The sequence below is a fragment of the Oryzias melastigma genome, linkage group LG6 (assembly GCF_002922805.2).
Source record: "Oryzias melastigma strain HK-1 linkage group LG6, ASM292280v2, whole genome shotgun sequence".
NCBI lineage: Eukaryota > Metazoa > Chordata > Actinopteri > Beloniformes > Adrianichthyidae > Oryzias > Oryzias melastigma.
The window spans coordinates 5,680,360-5,695,017 of NC_050517.1; the positions used below are offsets into that span (position 1 = coordinate 5,680,360).

At 39.3% G+C, this 14,658-nt stretch overlaps 1 protein-coding gene across 1 annotated transcript in view; it reads left to right on the forward strand.

Moving 5' to 3' along the window:
* The window catches only part of tes (testis derived transcript (3 LIM domains)), a 24,676-nt gene extending 11,603 nt beyond the window's left edge, over positions 1-13,073 (forward strand). The window contains exons 3-7 of the mRNA XM_024261906.1: positions 6,251-6,695; positions 8,452-8,964; positions 10,117-10,332; positions 10,408-10,566; positions 12,212-13,073. Of these exons, the coding sequence (XP_024117674.1) occupies positions 6,251-6,695; positions 8,452-8,964; positions 10,117-10,332; positions 10,408-10,566; positions 12,212-12,403 (1,525 nt within the window). The 3' untranslated portion in view covers positions 12,404-13,073. The remainder of the gene's footprint in view (positions 1-6,250; positions 6,696-8,451; positions 8,965-10,116; positions 10,333-10,407; positions 10,567-12,211) is intronic.
* Positions 13,074-14,658: the final 1,585 nt, after the last annotated feature.

Below are 14,658 nucleotides of genomic sequence, written 5' to 3' on the forward strand. Positions count from 1 at the left end.
ATTCTCAAGCCCCGTGGGTTTTTACACACTCTGCCACAAAAACATTGTGTGCTCGTAATCATGTCTCCATTGCTATGTGTCCGAATTCTTGATGTGATATAATTCCAGCCCGACACAAATTGCAATTATTAATTTCTTCTAAGGATGTCCCGATTAGGCTTTTTTGGGCCCGATCCGATTCCAAGTCATTTGATTTTGTGTATCTGCCGATACCGAGTCCCGATCCGATACTTTTGAAACACATTTAATACATGAACAAATTGAATGAACAGATTAGTGTTGTCCCTTATTTATATTTCATTAACCTTCTTTTATCATTAAAGACTTCAATAGAACACTTCTGTGAAGTAGCTTTAATAGACAAGTAAAAATAGAGCAAATATAAACTAGGAAAAAAATACTATTTTCTTGTTATATAAGTGATAATTAGTAATGTGAGAAAGTTTAGTGACTTTAGCTTTAATATCTTCAGAGCTACTGAACATTTTTAATGAAATATGATTCCTGTCTTCATTAAAATTTCTAAAAATTAATGATGACTTTGTTTTAGATGAGTGTTCATGACTAGCTGATATCATTATTAAGATTTTGTTTATTAGTTGTTTTTTTTTTTAAGATTATGTGCTTATTTTCTGTAAGTTCTTAAGACATCACATTTTGGGTTTTATTAGAACGATAGTTAATTTTCTTAAATTATATTTCTGTGACAGAGAAATTAACAGGCATATCAAAGGACACCTCGGGTCCTACGGAGTTAAATCACGGCGCTAGCATGTAGCAGTTAGCAGCTGCTGTGTAGCTGTCTGCCTGCAGCACAAAGAGCTTAACATTAAACAAAAAAAAATCCCCCATTTTCTGTTGAAATGCCTTTAGAGGTTGTTGTTTGTGTTAGGACAAACCAACAGAGACACTTGCTGTCAGTTTAAATCGTTTTTAAAGGTCTGAATCTGTGATCATCTAGCTAATTCAATTCAATTTTATTTATATAGCCCAAAATCACAAAGAGATTTGCCTCATTGGGCTTCAAAATATAAGCTAGCTTGAATTGTTTGTGTTAGCGTCCTGATTAAACCGCTGCTGTTTTCTTCTGCGTTTTACGGCAATGACATTTTGTGATCTGTTCATGACATGCAGACTTCTACTTGAGTATTTATCCGCATTTGGTCTGTATTCAGACTGGTGTCTACCAGAGATTTCTGTTTCAAACTAAAGCCTGTAAACAAAACCATGTAACTACAGATCTCTTCAGTCATTGGTCAGGAGCTATTAGGGTGGGGCAAAGCAATTAGAGAAACATTGAGGTAATTTATTCAAACTTTATATTTCGCTGACCAAGTTTGAACATCTGCATCAACGTCAGGTTCAGCACTTTCTCCTTGTTACTTTTGTATGGCAGAGACGAACTTCAAGGCATTTACTGTCAAGAAGACATGCTGTGTGTGCTTTAACTCAGAGGAGTTGTTTTAATGAACCTGAACTCATCCGACCACACTTCAATGAGTTTCTGTGTTAGTGTTGCGCCGCTATTGTGTTTACATCCAGTAAATGTCTGGCTATGGTGGCCATTTTGCTCCAGTTGCTTCGCTCCGAGCACGGACCGTATTCAGACTGAGGATTCTCGGAGCGAACCAAAGCTCAGTTCTATTGTAAATGAACAGAGACCACCTTAAAAGATGGGTCAGAGATAGGGCTGCCAGGATTAGTCAACTAATCGACGACTAATCGACTATTAAAATAATTGACGAATAATTTAATAGTCGATTAGTCGTTACTTTATTTTATATGGAGTCAGAGTGTAGTAGTAGTGTTAAGTTATAATGACATTCTGCTAGCTTTTAGGACTATTTTAGCATTTATTAAGATTTTTTAGGCTATTTTGGAGTTTAGCCAATATTTCATCTGCATGTTAGATGTTTTGGCTAATTTAGGCTTTTTTCAGTTTTTTTTGGCTAATTTGGTATTTAACTAATATTTTAGCAAGCTATTAGCTTTAGGGTTTTCAGCTATCGATTTCAGCATTTTCAACTATCAGGGCTAACATCTTCAGCAGCCAAATTCAGCTTACAGCATTCACACTAGCATCACAGGCAATACTATATATCTAATTTTTAGTTAGTTTAAAGCTAATGATGATTTAGATGTGTGTTTTACATCCAGTTTGCGCATGACCCGACTAGTCGAGCAATCAGAAAAAATAATCTGTGATTAATCGACTATTCAAATAATCGTTTTTGGCAGCACTAGTCAGAGAGTGGTTCCTGGTCCCGGACCAGGGTCATTTTAGCCTTGTTTCCAATAAGCAGTCTGGTGCGGTCCAGTCCGGTAAGGAGTAGTACGGGATGGACCAGTTAATTCTGGTGAGCGTTTCCACTCAGTTAAGCCTCACTTCCACTGAGCGGTTTGTTTTCACGGCGTATGCGTGGTGCAGACCCCTAGTGCGTCATTGTCGTGCGACAACTAGCAAAGCAACGATGACCTCCATTGTTGTTGCTTTGCTAGTTGTCGCACGACAATGACCCGCTAGGGGTCTACACTACACAGACGCCATGAAAACAAACCGTTTTGCTTTTTGTACATCATGGATAACAGGAATTTGTTGTTGTTTGAAAGAAGATCGCGGGCGGCAAAAAGGAAAACAGAAAATCTAGTTTAGCGCTATATTGGTGCTTTCTAATGTCGTCATCACTTTCTGCTAATCAGTTGGTGGTAGCAGCAGCTCCGCCCCAACCATCCTGTTGTATTTTTCTATGGACCAACAATGGATGGGGGGCCCTTAAGAGGTACGGGTCGGAACTGATTAATGGGTTCATTTAACAATGGAAGCGCTCAAAGACAAACTGGACTGTACCAGACAGCTCAGTGGAAACAAGGCTTTTGGGTGTGTTGAGACTGAATATTTGTTCTGGATTATTGGGGAAGCGAACTCTGGTTCTCTTTACCGAACCAGATGTGTCCCGTCTGAACACAGCCTTCAGGATGTGTGTTGCTCAGGGCGTTGTGAATGCAGCTTAACGCCGGGGTCACACTAGACGCAGAAGCGCCGCAAAGCGTCGCAGAGCGGAGTGCGCGCGGAGTCCGCCCCACCCTCCAGGTCACACCAGACGTGATTTTTTTTCCGCGACAGTCGACAGATGCTCCTGCTAGAGCTATTGCTTTTTTGCCATCATGGGTAATAAGTCAATAACCAAGATATTACCCCGTGTTTCTGCTAAAAGGGGATGGTCTCTGCCCCTGTTGACACAGACCCCGCCCCCCAATTCCGCAGTCGGCCCACTTCATTGATCTGTTTGTGCACGCGTGTGCGTGTCTGTCTGTTTTGTTGTGTGTCTGTGTGCACCCACGCGCTCCCACGTGTTTCCGTCGGTAAATTAATAAACTCAAAATATTACCTGATGTTTCTTCCAAAAAGAACCGCTCCTCTGCCTCTCTCTCGTTCAAACAGCCCCATGCCCCGCTCCAGTGTGCCCCCACTGCATTGATCTGTCTGTGTGTGTTGCTGTCTGTTTTTGTGTGTGTTTGTGCTCGCGTGAACATGTGTGCGTATGGCGATTTTTTTTTCTTTATTTTATTTATAAAGTAATTATGTATTATATATATATCTATTGTGTTTTAAAACACTGATCACATTAGTTAATCGCGGTGTTTTATTTTGAAAAATTGGTTTTATTTTGACAATAAACCGGATTTTCTCATGTATTTTGATGCAACTTCCTGCCAGTATTGACGCAGAGCGCTCGCGGCTCGTAGAAAAAAATAGACCAGAAGCTGAAACCTTCCGCTGCACCGCGCGGACCCTCCGCTCCGCGCCGCGCTGCTCCGCTCCGCGCCTGGTCTGAACGACCCTATAGGTTAACATGGGCGCCAAATGGAAGCGGACTCCGTTCCGCGCCACAGTCTGGTGTGACCCCAGCGTAAGGCTTTAGGAATGACAGTCTAGTGTCGTCTGGCTGGATTTCACAGCTCAAACTGTGACCGCAGCAGTTTTGTGGTCTTCAGGGAAACTACCAGCGTTTGTCAGCACTGGCACAGCAGGAACTCTGGGATGTGATAAGAACAGAGAAGGTGTTAAAATTCTGCTGCAGCTCTGTTCAGGCAGAAACGTCTTACATGTTTCTTCTTGCTGCAGCTTGTAACAAACCACAGAATGACAAACTGTTTCACATTTTTTATTTTACCTTTGAAAAGTCCAGAGTGTCAGTCCACACCACACCCATGCTCATGACTGTGACCTGTCCGTCTTTATTTAGTTGAAGGGAAGGCCGTTCTTCCTGTAGATCTCTCATGCTGACCTTGGATTCTCTCTAATAAAAACAGTCAGTAGTTTGGAAAAGGTTTCCCTCCTGTGGAAGCAGATGTGAGTGTAGCTCTATTTTCCAGCGTGCTTGTGATCCAGCAGCATGTTCAGACTGAAGCCGGCCTCCAGCTGCTGAAGACGTCATGTAAATATGAAGAGGGTTGGGGCATGTTACAGCTGCTGCTTCAGCTCTGGTTTAGTGGGGATTCTAACCCTTCGCTCAATGACTTTTAGAGCGTTAGCAACAAGTAAGTTCCTATAACACGTTCTTTTATTAAAACACAATGCCAATTATGAATTGTGCTCTAGCATAGTGATTAGCGCTCTGTTTTCCCAGGTTCAAATCTCAGCTGGGACCTCTCTCTATGGAGTTTTCATGTTCTAGTTTACAGCCCCTCACATATCCAAGCTAACATTAGCGTAGCAAAAAATAAATAAATGAAAAAAGGCGAGCAATTTAAATCTATCCAGCCGTACAGTTTAGAGCAGAGCAGAGAAGGCGGCCTGTGGCCCCGCCCATTTCAGTTGATGTCTCAAACACTTGAGGTTTTTCAGAGTTTTTGTCTGCTGCGGATCCATAACACTTTAAATAAATGAATACTTGAAAATGCAGTTTTAATCTTTAACTCTTATAAATGTCCTCTATGGGGTCAAATCAGGATCAGCTTAAAGTGAACGAAAAAACAGATTGAAAACTTGAAAAATGGACATTGTAACCGAAAAAAAATGTTGAAAATTTGAAAACAAGACATTGTAAATAAAAAAAAAAAAATGAAAATTAAAAAATACAAACAAGAAACTTAAAATTAATCTTGAAAATAAAAAAGTAATACTGAAAACAGCGCTATAAATGTAAAATTACCAATTGAAAAATAATGTATCCATTAGTAACAGCTGCTCTTTTGAATTTTTAAGTTTTTTCTTTTTTTGCTTTTCAGAATCTTCACTTGCAGTCCTCAGTTTTACAGTTTCAATTCTGATTTTCGCGTTTTTGATGCTCAGCTGAGCCTAATTTGACATGGGGGCGGGGCTTTGAGCTCATTGGCTACCCGAAAATGCATCCCATGATTCCCTAAGAGATTCAGATTCAGAAAAGCAAAAAAAAAAGTTGAACATTGAAAATTTTTATAATTAGTAATTTTTACATTCATACTTTTTTTTTCAATTCCAGTTTTCAGGGTTTTTTTTTTCTTCAAAAAACATTTTTTTCAAATTTTATTTTATTATTTTTCAATTTTAAAATGTCTTGCTTTCAAATGTTCAAAAACATTTTTCCAGTTACAATGTCCATTTTTCAAGTTTTCAATCTGTTTTTTCATTCACTTTAAGCTGATCCTGATTTAACCCCATAGTCCTCCTCCCTGTGCTACAAGAACGTGTTAAAAACACAGATTTGACCAAAACTACAAATCCATTCTTCAATGATCCTTAGTTTTCTGAGTTTTTATGCTCAAGTATTGACAACAGTAGCTCTGCTCCTCGGTGGTCTAACTGAAAAAACAAACTTCTTGTTTCAATAACATATACCTCATTCCTCGTCATATTTACATAATAATTTGAAGATTATGCAAATAGAGATTTTTCTAATAAAAAACTTTAAGTTTACCTATTTTCATGAGTAATCTAAAATTATATTGCTTATCAGTAATATCTACTTTTCAAATGGTTTTAATCACTTTGGGAGCCTTCATCAATATTATGTAAATTGTTTTAGAGAAATTTAAGTTTGTTTTTTTGACTTAAGATCGGATCATAATCTCACTTGTGGACGTAAGTAAATTTTACTAGATTGTTGTTGGTAGTTTTTATGTTTGTAAAAGCAGTAAGGTTTAATTAGGAATTGTTAGTGCAAACTGGATTTTCTTAAGTAAATCCTATAAATTGTTTTTTTTTTCAGGTCTGTCATTGGAAAGAGCAGCATGTCAGTGCTGTGACTCTCTGTCTTTCTTTGTGCAGAAAAATTTGTCGAAACTGCAAATGTGGTCTGACGGAGCACGACGTGCAGATGAACACGGAGGAGAACAAGAAGGTCGGCAAGCTTTTCGAGGACACCAAGTTTACCGGCCTCATTGCCAAGCTGAAGACGGACGGCCTCCCCGGGTACCCGGGCAGCATGGTGACCATCACTTTGCCCAGCCCCTCCACCGCCCACAGCGTCTCCCCCACTGCCTCTTCAGCCGCCGTCAGACCTGCAGCCTCCGCTGGAACGCCTGTGGCTTCTTCACCCGTCAGAGCTCAGGTTCAGCCTCAGCCCGCTCCTGTCAGCGTCACACCGGTCAAGGCGGACAAAGTACCACTGACCGCCAGCGTCACCACAGCCAATGTGGAGCCGGTGCCCAAAGATGCTCCCATGAAGTCGGTCACCTATGAGTGGGCCCCACCGGTCCCCAACAAACATCTGGTAGGAGTTCAGATAATTCCAAAAACTATAAACCTGTGCTTTGTTTAATAACAGCTTAATGGAGCATTCAAAACTGCAATCTGATCTGATTTTAATTTTTAGGAGAAATCAGAATTCTATGATGACATCTCACAAATGAGGAAGAACGTGACCACCAAACCCAATTGTAATGTAGTCATTTTAATGAACAGCTGGATTAGAATCACTCTGGACAACAGGATCTTGGGCATGCAAACACAAAGGCTTATAGAATAAAGTTCACTTATACATGTTGATGGAGGTCTTTATTCGGCTCCAAGCTAATGTTTGAACCCCCAAAATCTATAACACCTTAGATATTCATCTACCCAAACCTACATCTTGAGTGGTCAGTGTCCTGCTCCTGTCAGCAAGGAAATTTATGACTTTGTTTTTTAGTGGAAAAGTACAGATTAGATCCTGAATCACCAAAGAAACTGGTTTGAACTGGTCTGGAGCTCCATGAGGATTAATGTAACAACACCCTCATCACTGTTAATGACACAGTTTTACAGTGAACCATATGACAATAGTATTCAAAAACATTTATGTAACCTGATATAAAATATAAAAAGCTTTGATTTTGTATAAAAATCATAGTGGGAGAAACCATTGGAAAAATGAATGGAGCAAAGACTCTTATTAGGCACAAAGATTTTTCAAATCTCTTAGCTGCAGCTACGAATTAAAACTCCTCCTTGAGATTTGGATCTGCTGCCTCCTAACTCCTGGAACATCATTGGGAAGCTAAAATGTTGAAGATTTTGAACAGCAAGTCACAGAAGTGATGTTTCGCTGTTGGTTTTTGCAAATCTTTTCACTGTAATATTACAAATGTAATACAGTATTCCCACCCCTTATTCATGGGTTTTTGGGACTGGAGACATCCACGAATTTGCCGAAAATACACAACACCTCAATTTGCATCTGTGCCATTGACTTCACATCGAAACTCCGCCTCAGCCGCACGAATCGCGTTTGGTGTGAATGTACCATTACAGTCGTTCAGCACCTTTAATTTGTGTCTATTATTAGCAAAAATGTTTTTTGTTGTTTTTTGGTGGAGAAACATCTTTTATCAATAACAGGAGTGTTTTTGCTGTTGTAGTGACAGGAAGTTGACATTGACTTGGCCGTCTATATAAAACGTTACTTATCCATGTTTACTCTGCCTTTGGAAACTTTGTTAAACTGCATGTTTGAAGGTGACTTTGAACTGGTCTGGAGGTTCAGCACTCTTTCAACTGTTAGATTCCATTTTCAGACATAAATGTTTGCTTTATCCCATTTTTCAACTGCATTTTGCCTCTTAAATGCAACTTTGATTGCAGAGGGAGGCTGCACAGTCCATCTAGAAGCAGTTCCGTGCACGTTGAGCATTCAGGCAAAACAAGTTGAAAATGTCTGCATACATTTTCAGGGAACGCTCCCTTAAACTCAAGTGTTTATTACTTATTACAATGATTTATTAAACTTTGTGAAGACAGTTTATCCCCAATGGGATTTTTTTTAACTCTACATATTAAAAATGTTATTTTTAAATAGTTAACAGCAGCTGCTGTTTTAGTTGTTTGGTCTATTTCTGTATCTGAAGGATTCATGTTTGGATTTTCTTCATGCTTAAGACATCACAGTTTATCTCTACTGTGCAATGAGTGGTTTTAAACTGTCTTCTCTGGCCTTCACACGTTCTCTTACTCCTTCCGAGCTGAAACCTTTTCTTTTTTCCCTCCTCCAGGCCGTACGTTACATCCAGCTGCTCCCCCCAGAGAAGCGTCCGGTGGCTGGTACCGAAGGAGCCGTTTATCGCCGGCAGCAGATGGCGCGGCAGCTGCCTGAGCATGACCAGGACCCGTCCAAGTGCCACGAGCTAAGCCCTGCAGAGGTCAAGAAGATGCAGCAATATGTCCGCAAGTACAAAGAGGAGGCCCTGGGGGTCGGGGATGTCCTGCTGCCTGCAGAGATGGCTCACGTCCAGGCAGTCAGGCAGGGCGGAGGTGTCGCGGGGGCTGGAGGTAAGCCTGGCTCAGGTGCTGGTGTTGGTGCCAATGCTGGAGGTGAGGTTGGTGGAACTGGACCAGGGATCGTGAATGCTGGAGTCGGTTCCGGCTCCGACATTGGAGGACCAGCAGCTGGGCCGGCGTCGGGACCTAAAGCAGGACAGTCTGCTGGCTTTGGACCCACCGGAGGAGCCATGGGAACTGCTGCTACTGCTGGAGCCATGAACAGCGGACAAGCACTCAAGAGCTTTGTGAGGACTTCACTTTGTCTCTTTAAGGCTTCTATGTTTATTATATACTATTATATTATTGTAGTTTTCACACTATAGGGCGGACCGTCAATGAATGCTGTATGAATGCTTCAGTACTTATTTCATAATGTGTTCTGAACGATGAACTAATCAACGACTGATCGACCATTAAAATAGGCGACAACTAATCGTCAAGTAATAATCAGGTGTGTTTAGCCAATATAGAAATATTGGGCAAAATATGCCCCATAGGAAATGAATGAGAAAGTCTTCAAATTACATAATTTTAAATAGATTAGCAACAAACCTTAAAATATATTCAATGGGCTATGTTTTGAATTTTTCCATTGTATTAAAAAAAAAAAACTTGGAGTTTAGAGAATGTTTTAGAAACGTATTAACATTTTTGGCTAAATTGTTACCTACTGGGGCTTTTTAGGCTAGTTTAGAGTTTAGCTAATATGTTAGCAACATGCTAACGTTTTTTGGTGGATTTGTTATCTCCTGGGGTTTTTATAGGCTAATTTAGAGTTTTTTTCTTCAATTTTAGCATCAGGCTAATATTTTTGACTAATTTAGTCCACTGAGGAATTTTTGGCAATTAGGAGGCTAGCTAATATTTAAGCAACGAACTAGCTTTTTTTTTTTTTTTGCTAATTTGGCATATACTGAGGTTTTTAGTCAAATTTATAGTTTAGCTCATATTTAAGCAACACACTAAATATCTTTGCAAATTTGTCATGTATTAGGGATTTTTAAGCAATTTTACTACAAATGTTTTCAGAAATGTAGGTCAACTTCAGCGCTCTTTTCATAGTTCTCTTGCGAAATTTCCATTCTTTTAGCAAATATAACATTTTTCAAATAGCTTTTGCATTTTCAGAAAATCCCTCCAACATCTTCAGTGACTACTTGAGCAAAAACATTCACACTAGCATTATTGCAGGTATACAACTTTTCTAGTTAATGCGATAATTTGACAGCTCTAGTAATAACCGAACTAGATTTTCTAACCCAAAAACCCTGATCCTTGGACATCAAGCCTCAAAAATTCTACACATCGACTATAGTCATGTTTGTGTCCAAACAGGAACACTTCCTTTGAATGAGGCATTCTGGAGTCATCTTGTCCGGTCTCTTCTTTCCCACCAGTCATGCCATCACTGCCAGCAGCCCATGCAGCAGGGCGAGCCGGCCGTCTACGCCGAGCGGGCCGGCTACGACAAACTCTGGCACCCAGCGTGCTTCGTGTGTCGTACCTGCAACGAACTGCTGGTGGACATGATCTACTTCTGGAAGAAAGGCAACATGTACTGTGGACGGCATTATGGAGACAGTGAGAAGCCTCGCTGTGGCGGCTGTGACGAGGTAACGCTCCATCCCATCTGATGTTTCTACACAGTGGATGAAGTCAGGAGACATTCTGATGTCTGCTCTTCACAGCTGATCTTCAGTAACGAGTACACCCAGGCCGAGGGACAGAACTGGCACCTGAAGCATTTCTGCTGCTTTGACTGTGACTGCATCTTGGCTGGAGAGACGTATGTGATGGAGAATGACAAACCCATCTGCAGGCCCTGCTACATGAAGAACTACGCTGTGGTGAGTCACCTTCTCTGGTTGAGGAACAAACTCTTCTCGAGGTCCTACATTTCTCTACATTTCTCTCTGAATGTCATATCTATTAGTTTTGTTGTTACTTTTTATGTAAGGAACAAATGAAGCTTTGAATTCACATCTGTAAAGACTTCAGATTCTAACTAATGTCAACTCTAATATTTGACTATGACCACAGTCACAGTCATGAGGCATTGACCCCCTCAGTCAACGCATCTCACATTCACTTGTTCACCTCCTGTCGTTAAAGAGCATTAAAGGGACCATACCATGAAAATTCTACCTTTTAAGGTTTTAAGTTCATTTTACTGTTCATTCATCTCTATAAAGAACCCCAAAGTGGTATTTTGATCGGCTCATGCATTTAAGAGTAAATCTCTAAAAACAGCAGCCCCTCCCATACCCATGAAAACGAGCAGGTCGTATCATGCTGACATCATCATGATGTGAACCGCCCCTTCAGGAAGAGTCTGCTCTGACTGCACCAGTCTAACGCCAACACTCCAATTCTCCACAGAGCTAGCAGTGATCAGTATTTATTGATCATTTTATTTTAATGTTGCAAAGGATATTAAATGAATATATTGTTTTTAATTTGTTCTGAACAAAGGTGTTTGGTAAAAAAAAAAATATATATATATATATATATATATATTTGTTTACAAAATATTGATATATCATAGATTTCCAAGGTAACATATTGATTATTGCAAGGGTTAGTCGACAAATCAACTATTAAAATAGTCGATGACTAATTTAATAGTTGAGTAGTTGTTGCTATATTATACGGAGTCAGAATTTAGTCAAATCGAAAGTTATAATGGCATTCTGTTAGCATTTTGGACTATTGGCATTTATTAATGTTTTTTAGGCTTATTTGGAGTTTAGATAATATTTCAGCTGTATACTAGCTGCTTTGGCTAACTTAGACTTTTTTCAGTTTTTAGGCTGATTTCGCATCTAACTAATATTATAGCTGGCTATCAGCTTCAGCGATTTCAGCTATTAACTTCAGTGTTTTCAAATATCATTTTCAGCATTTTCAGCGGTCACATTCAGCTTAAAGCATTCAAACTAGCATCATTGCAGGTAATGTTATATATCTAGTCTTGGTTAGTTTAAAGCTAATGTTGGTTAAGATGTGAGCTTTACATCCTGTTTACCCATGACCCGATTCATTGACTAATCGGAAAAAATAATAGGTGATTGGTCGACTATTAAAGATTCTGACGCAGAGAAAAGCAGCTTTTTATATCAATTGTGCACCAATTCAGAACAGATAATGCAACAAATTAAAGTGTTGCACAATGACACAAACCTGCTTGTCTGTGCGCCAGAATCTGCTGGAATGACATTGATTGTGCCAACGGGTAAAGAGTTACAGTAATCGAAAGAACATCAACACTGGAGCTAATCTCTGATGTTAAAGGCTGAAGGAAATGACGATGACTATGATGTCCCTGTGATGGTTTTTGGGGGTTTCCCCATCTAAGTCTTTGGTGAAGTGGAACCCTCTCATACTTTTAAACATCAACACATCTTTATATTCTAGTTTCCAGCGTCTTCAATGTATTCAACTAATAAATCTGATCTGAGCTTTGGTGTTGTTTGGTGTTGTTCCTGTGCACAGAAATGCTCCTCCTGCCAGACTGCGGTCGACCCTGAAGCTCAGAGAGTCTCCTACGACGCTCTCCACTGGCACGCACAGCCGCAGTGCTTCAAGTGCTCCGGCTGCAGCAAGGGTCTGATCGGCCAGCGCTTCATGGTGGTGCAGGGCTTCGTCTTCTGCTCTGTGGAGTGCAAGAAGAAAATCCTGAACTAGAGCTCCAGAAAAACCAAGAGCAGCAGAGGAGTTATGGTTTCCACTGTTGAGACCTCACTGTAAGAGAAAGAGATTGTGCTGCTGTTGGGGTTCAGGGGCGTCGTCCTGCTTTGTTGCACCATCTGTATGATTCTTGGTTCAACCTGTGTTTGTTTAGTGGAGTTCTGGAAAAATTCCCCCATAATCATCTCTGGTTCCTTTTGTATGCACTTCTTTATACACTGCAGTAGTGTATTGATTTATGGACTTCATGATGAAGTCTTTGAATAGATTTATCTAACTGCTCATGAGAAACCAATTCACAAAATCCATTTTGACATTTCCTGCACTGATTTGGGGACCATGTGAGGGGGTGTTTACGGGGGCTCTTTGTAAAACCTGCTTTATTTTTCACCTTCAGTTTCCTGCTGTGGTGGAACGTTTTTCTTATTCTCCAAGCTCTACTGTCCTGAAAGTTTCATTAAAAACACGAGTGAGATGGTAAGAGCTTTATGACACTTCAAGGTCATGAGTATTATAAAGAGACTGAAATGTAAATCTAATGTTTGTAACTCGACCAAGTACTGTATTCATTCAGTGTGAGAAACATCCCAAATAAGAAGGGAAGTCTAATGAAACTCACCTTTCACTTTTTCTCTCCAAATGATTAAAGGAAATGCTGCAGACTACATTGTAAGCCTCATGATAGTTTTTTGTTCATGCATTTTCTTTCTTGAGTTTTGAATTTTAATAAAGGAAAATTTATAACTTTTACAAAATATTAGCATCTGTGCACTTGGATTAGTACAGTTCTAAGGTAGACAACACTGGCTGGGTTGGTTAAATTGATTCATCAATTTAAATCGATCTAAGCTTAATAAATCAATAATTGATCCATAAAAATAGAGATTGATCTAACCGTCCGCTAGCTTGATGCTGACGTTTAATAGAATTTCCCATAGGGCGGCTAATGCTAACGCTTGGTTGTGTTGTCCATTTATTTCTGATAATGGACACCTCATCGAGCATTATCCTCTACTTACACTTGACTAATTAAACCATTTTCAGGAACTCTCATGAACAAAATATACAAGTTGTGTTCATATCTTTGACCACACAGCCAATGTCATTCCATTTGATGTTAAACCTGAAACCATTTAGTTGCTAACTTTTTGAAACAGTGACTCATTTATTTTGAAGAGTTACTGGCTGACACTTGGCTCTATGACAGACTGGCGACCTGTTCAGGGTGAACCCCACCTTTGCCCAGCAGTAGCTGGGATAGGCTCCAGCAACTCTAAAAGGGTTTGGAGGATAGAGGGAGATTTTCATTGTGTGTCTATCCTGAAGTTTGTATTATGAATAAAATAGTTTAGGCGAGCCAGTATAAACGTCTTAACAGGGAAGACATTCATCATTGTTGAAAGTTGCCTTATATGTTCAGCTCCCTCGTCCAGCTCTGAGATTTTGTTTAAAAATGTCTGAATAAAGTTTCCATGAGAGAAAGGATCTTATGGGATGGAGCTGATCTTCATAAATGATCTGATGCTCAGTCATACTTAGAGATTTCAGCAATCTTGGTATCAAAATGTTCAGCTTGTTCAGAATGTTACTGCTTGTATTTTTGGTGTTCATAAACCTAATAATTTTTGAAATATTGAGAAAAATATGCACCAATGGAAATGAATGAAAAAGTCTTTCAATGTCAACATTTTAAGTAGATTAGCAACAAGCCTTTAAATATATTCAAGGGCTATGTTTTCATATTTTATAGTACTTTATAAAAAATAAGAGTTTACATAATATTTAAGCAACAGGCTAACATTTTTGGCTAATTTATTTTGAATAATTTTGGGCTATTTTGGAGTTCAGCTATTATTTAAGCAACAAACTAGCTTTTTCTCCTAATTTGGCCTCTAGTTTTTCATGTTACTCTGGAGTTTTGCTAATATTTTAGCAACATGCTAACGTTTTTGGCTAATTTAGATTACTCAGGAATTTTAGGCTATTAAGTAAATTAAGCAACCAACTACCTTTTATTTTTTTGGCTAATTTGTACCCCACTAAGTTGTTTATGGTAATTTGGAGTTTACCTAATATTTTAGCAATATGCTAATATTTTTGGATAAATTGTTATTTACTGGGATTTTTTTGGCTAATTTAGAAATTAGCTTCTATTTTAGTTACGTTTTTTACTAATTTAGTTTACTGAGGAATTTTAAGCTATTTTGGAGTTTAGCTGATAATTAAGCAACAAGCTATATTTTTAGCTAATT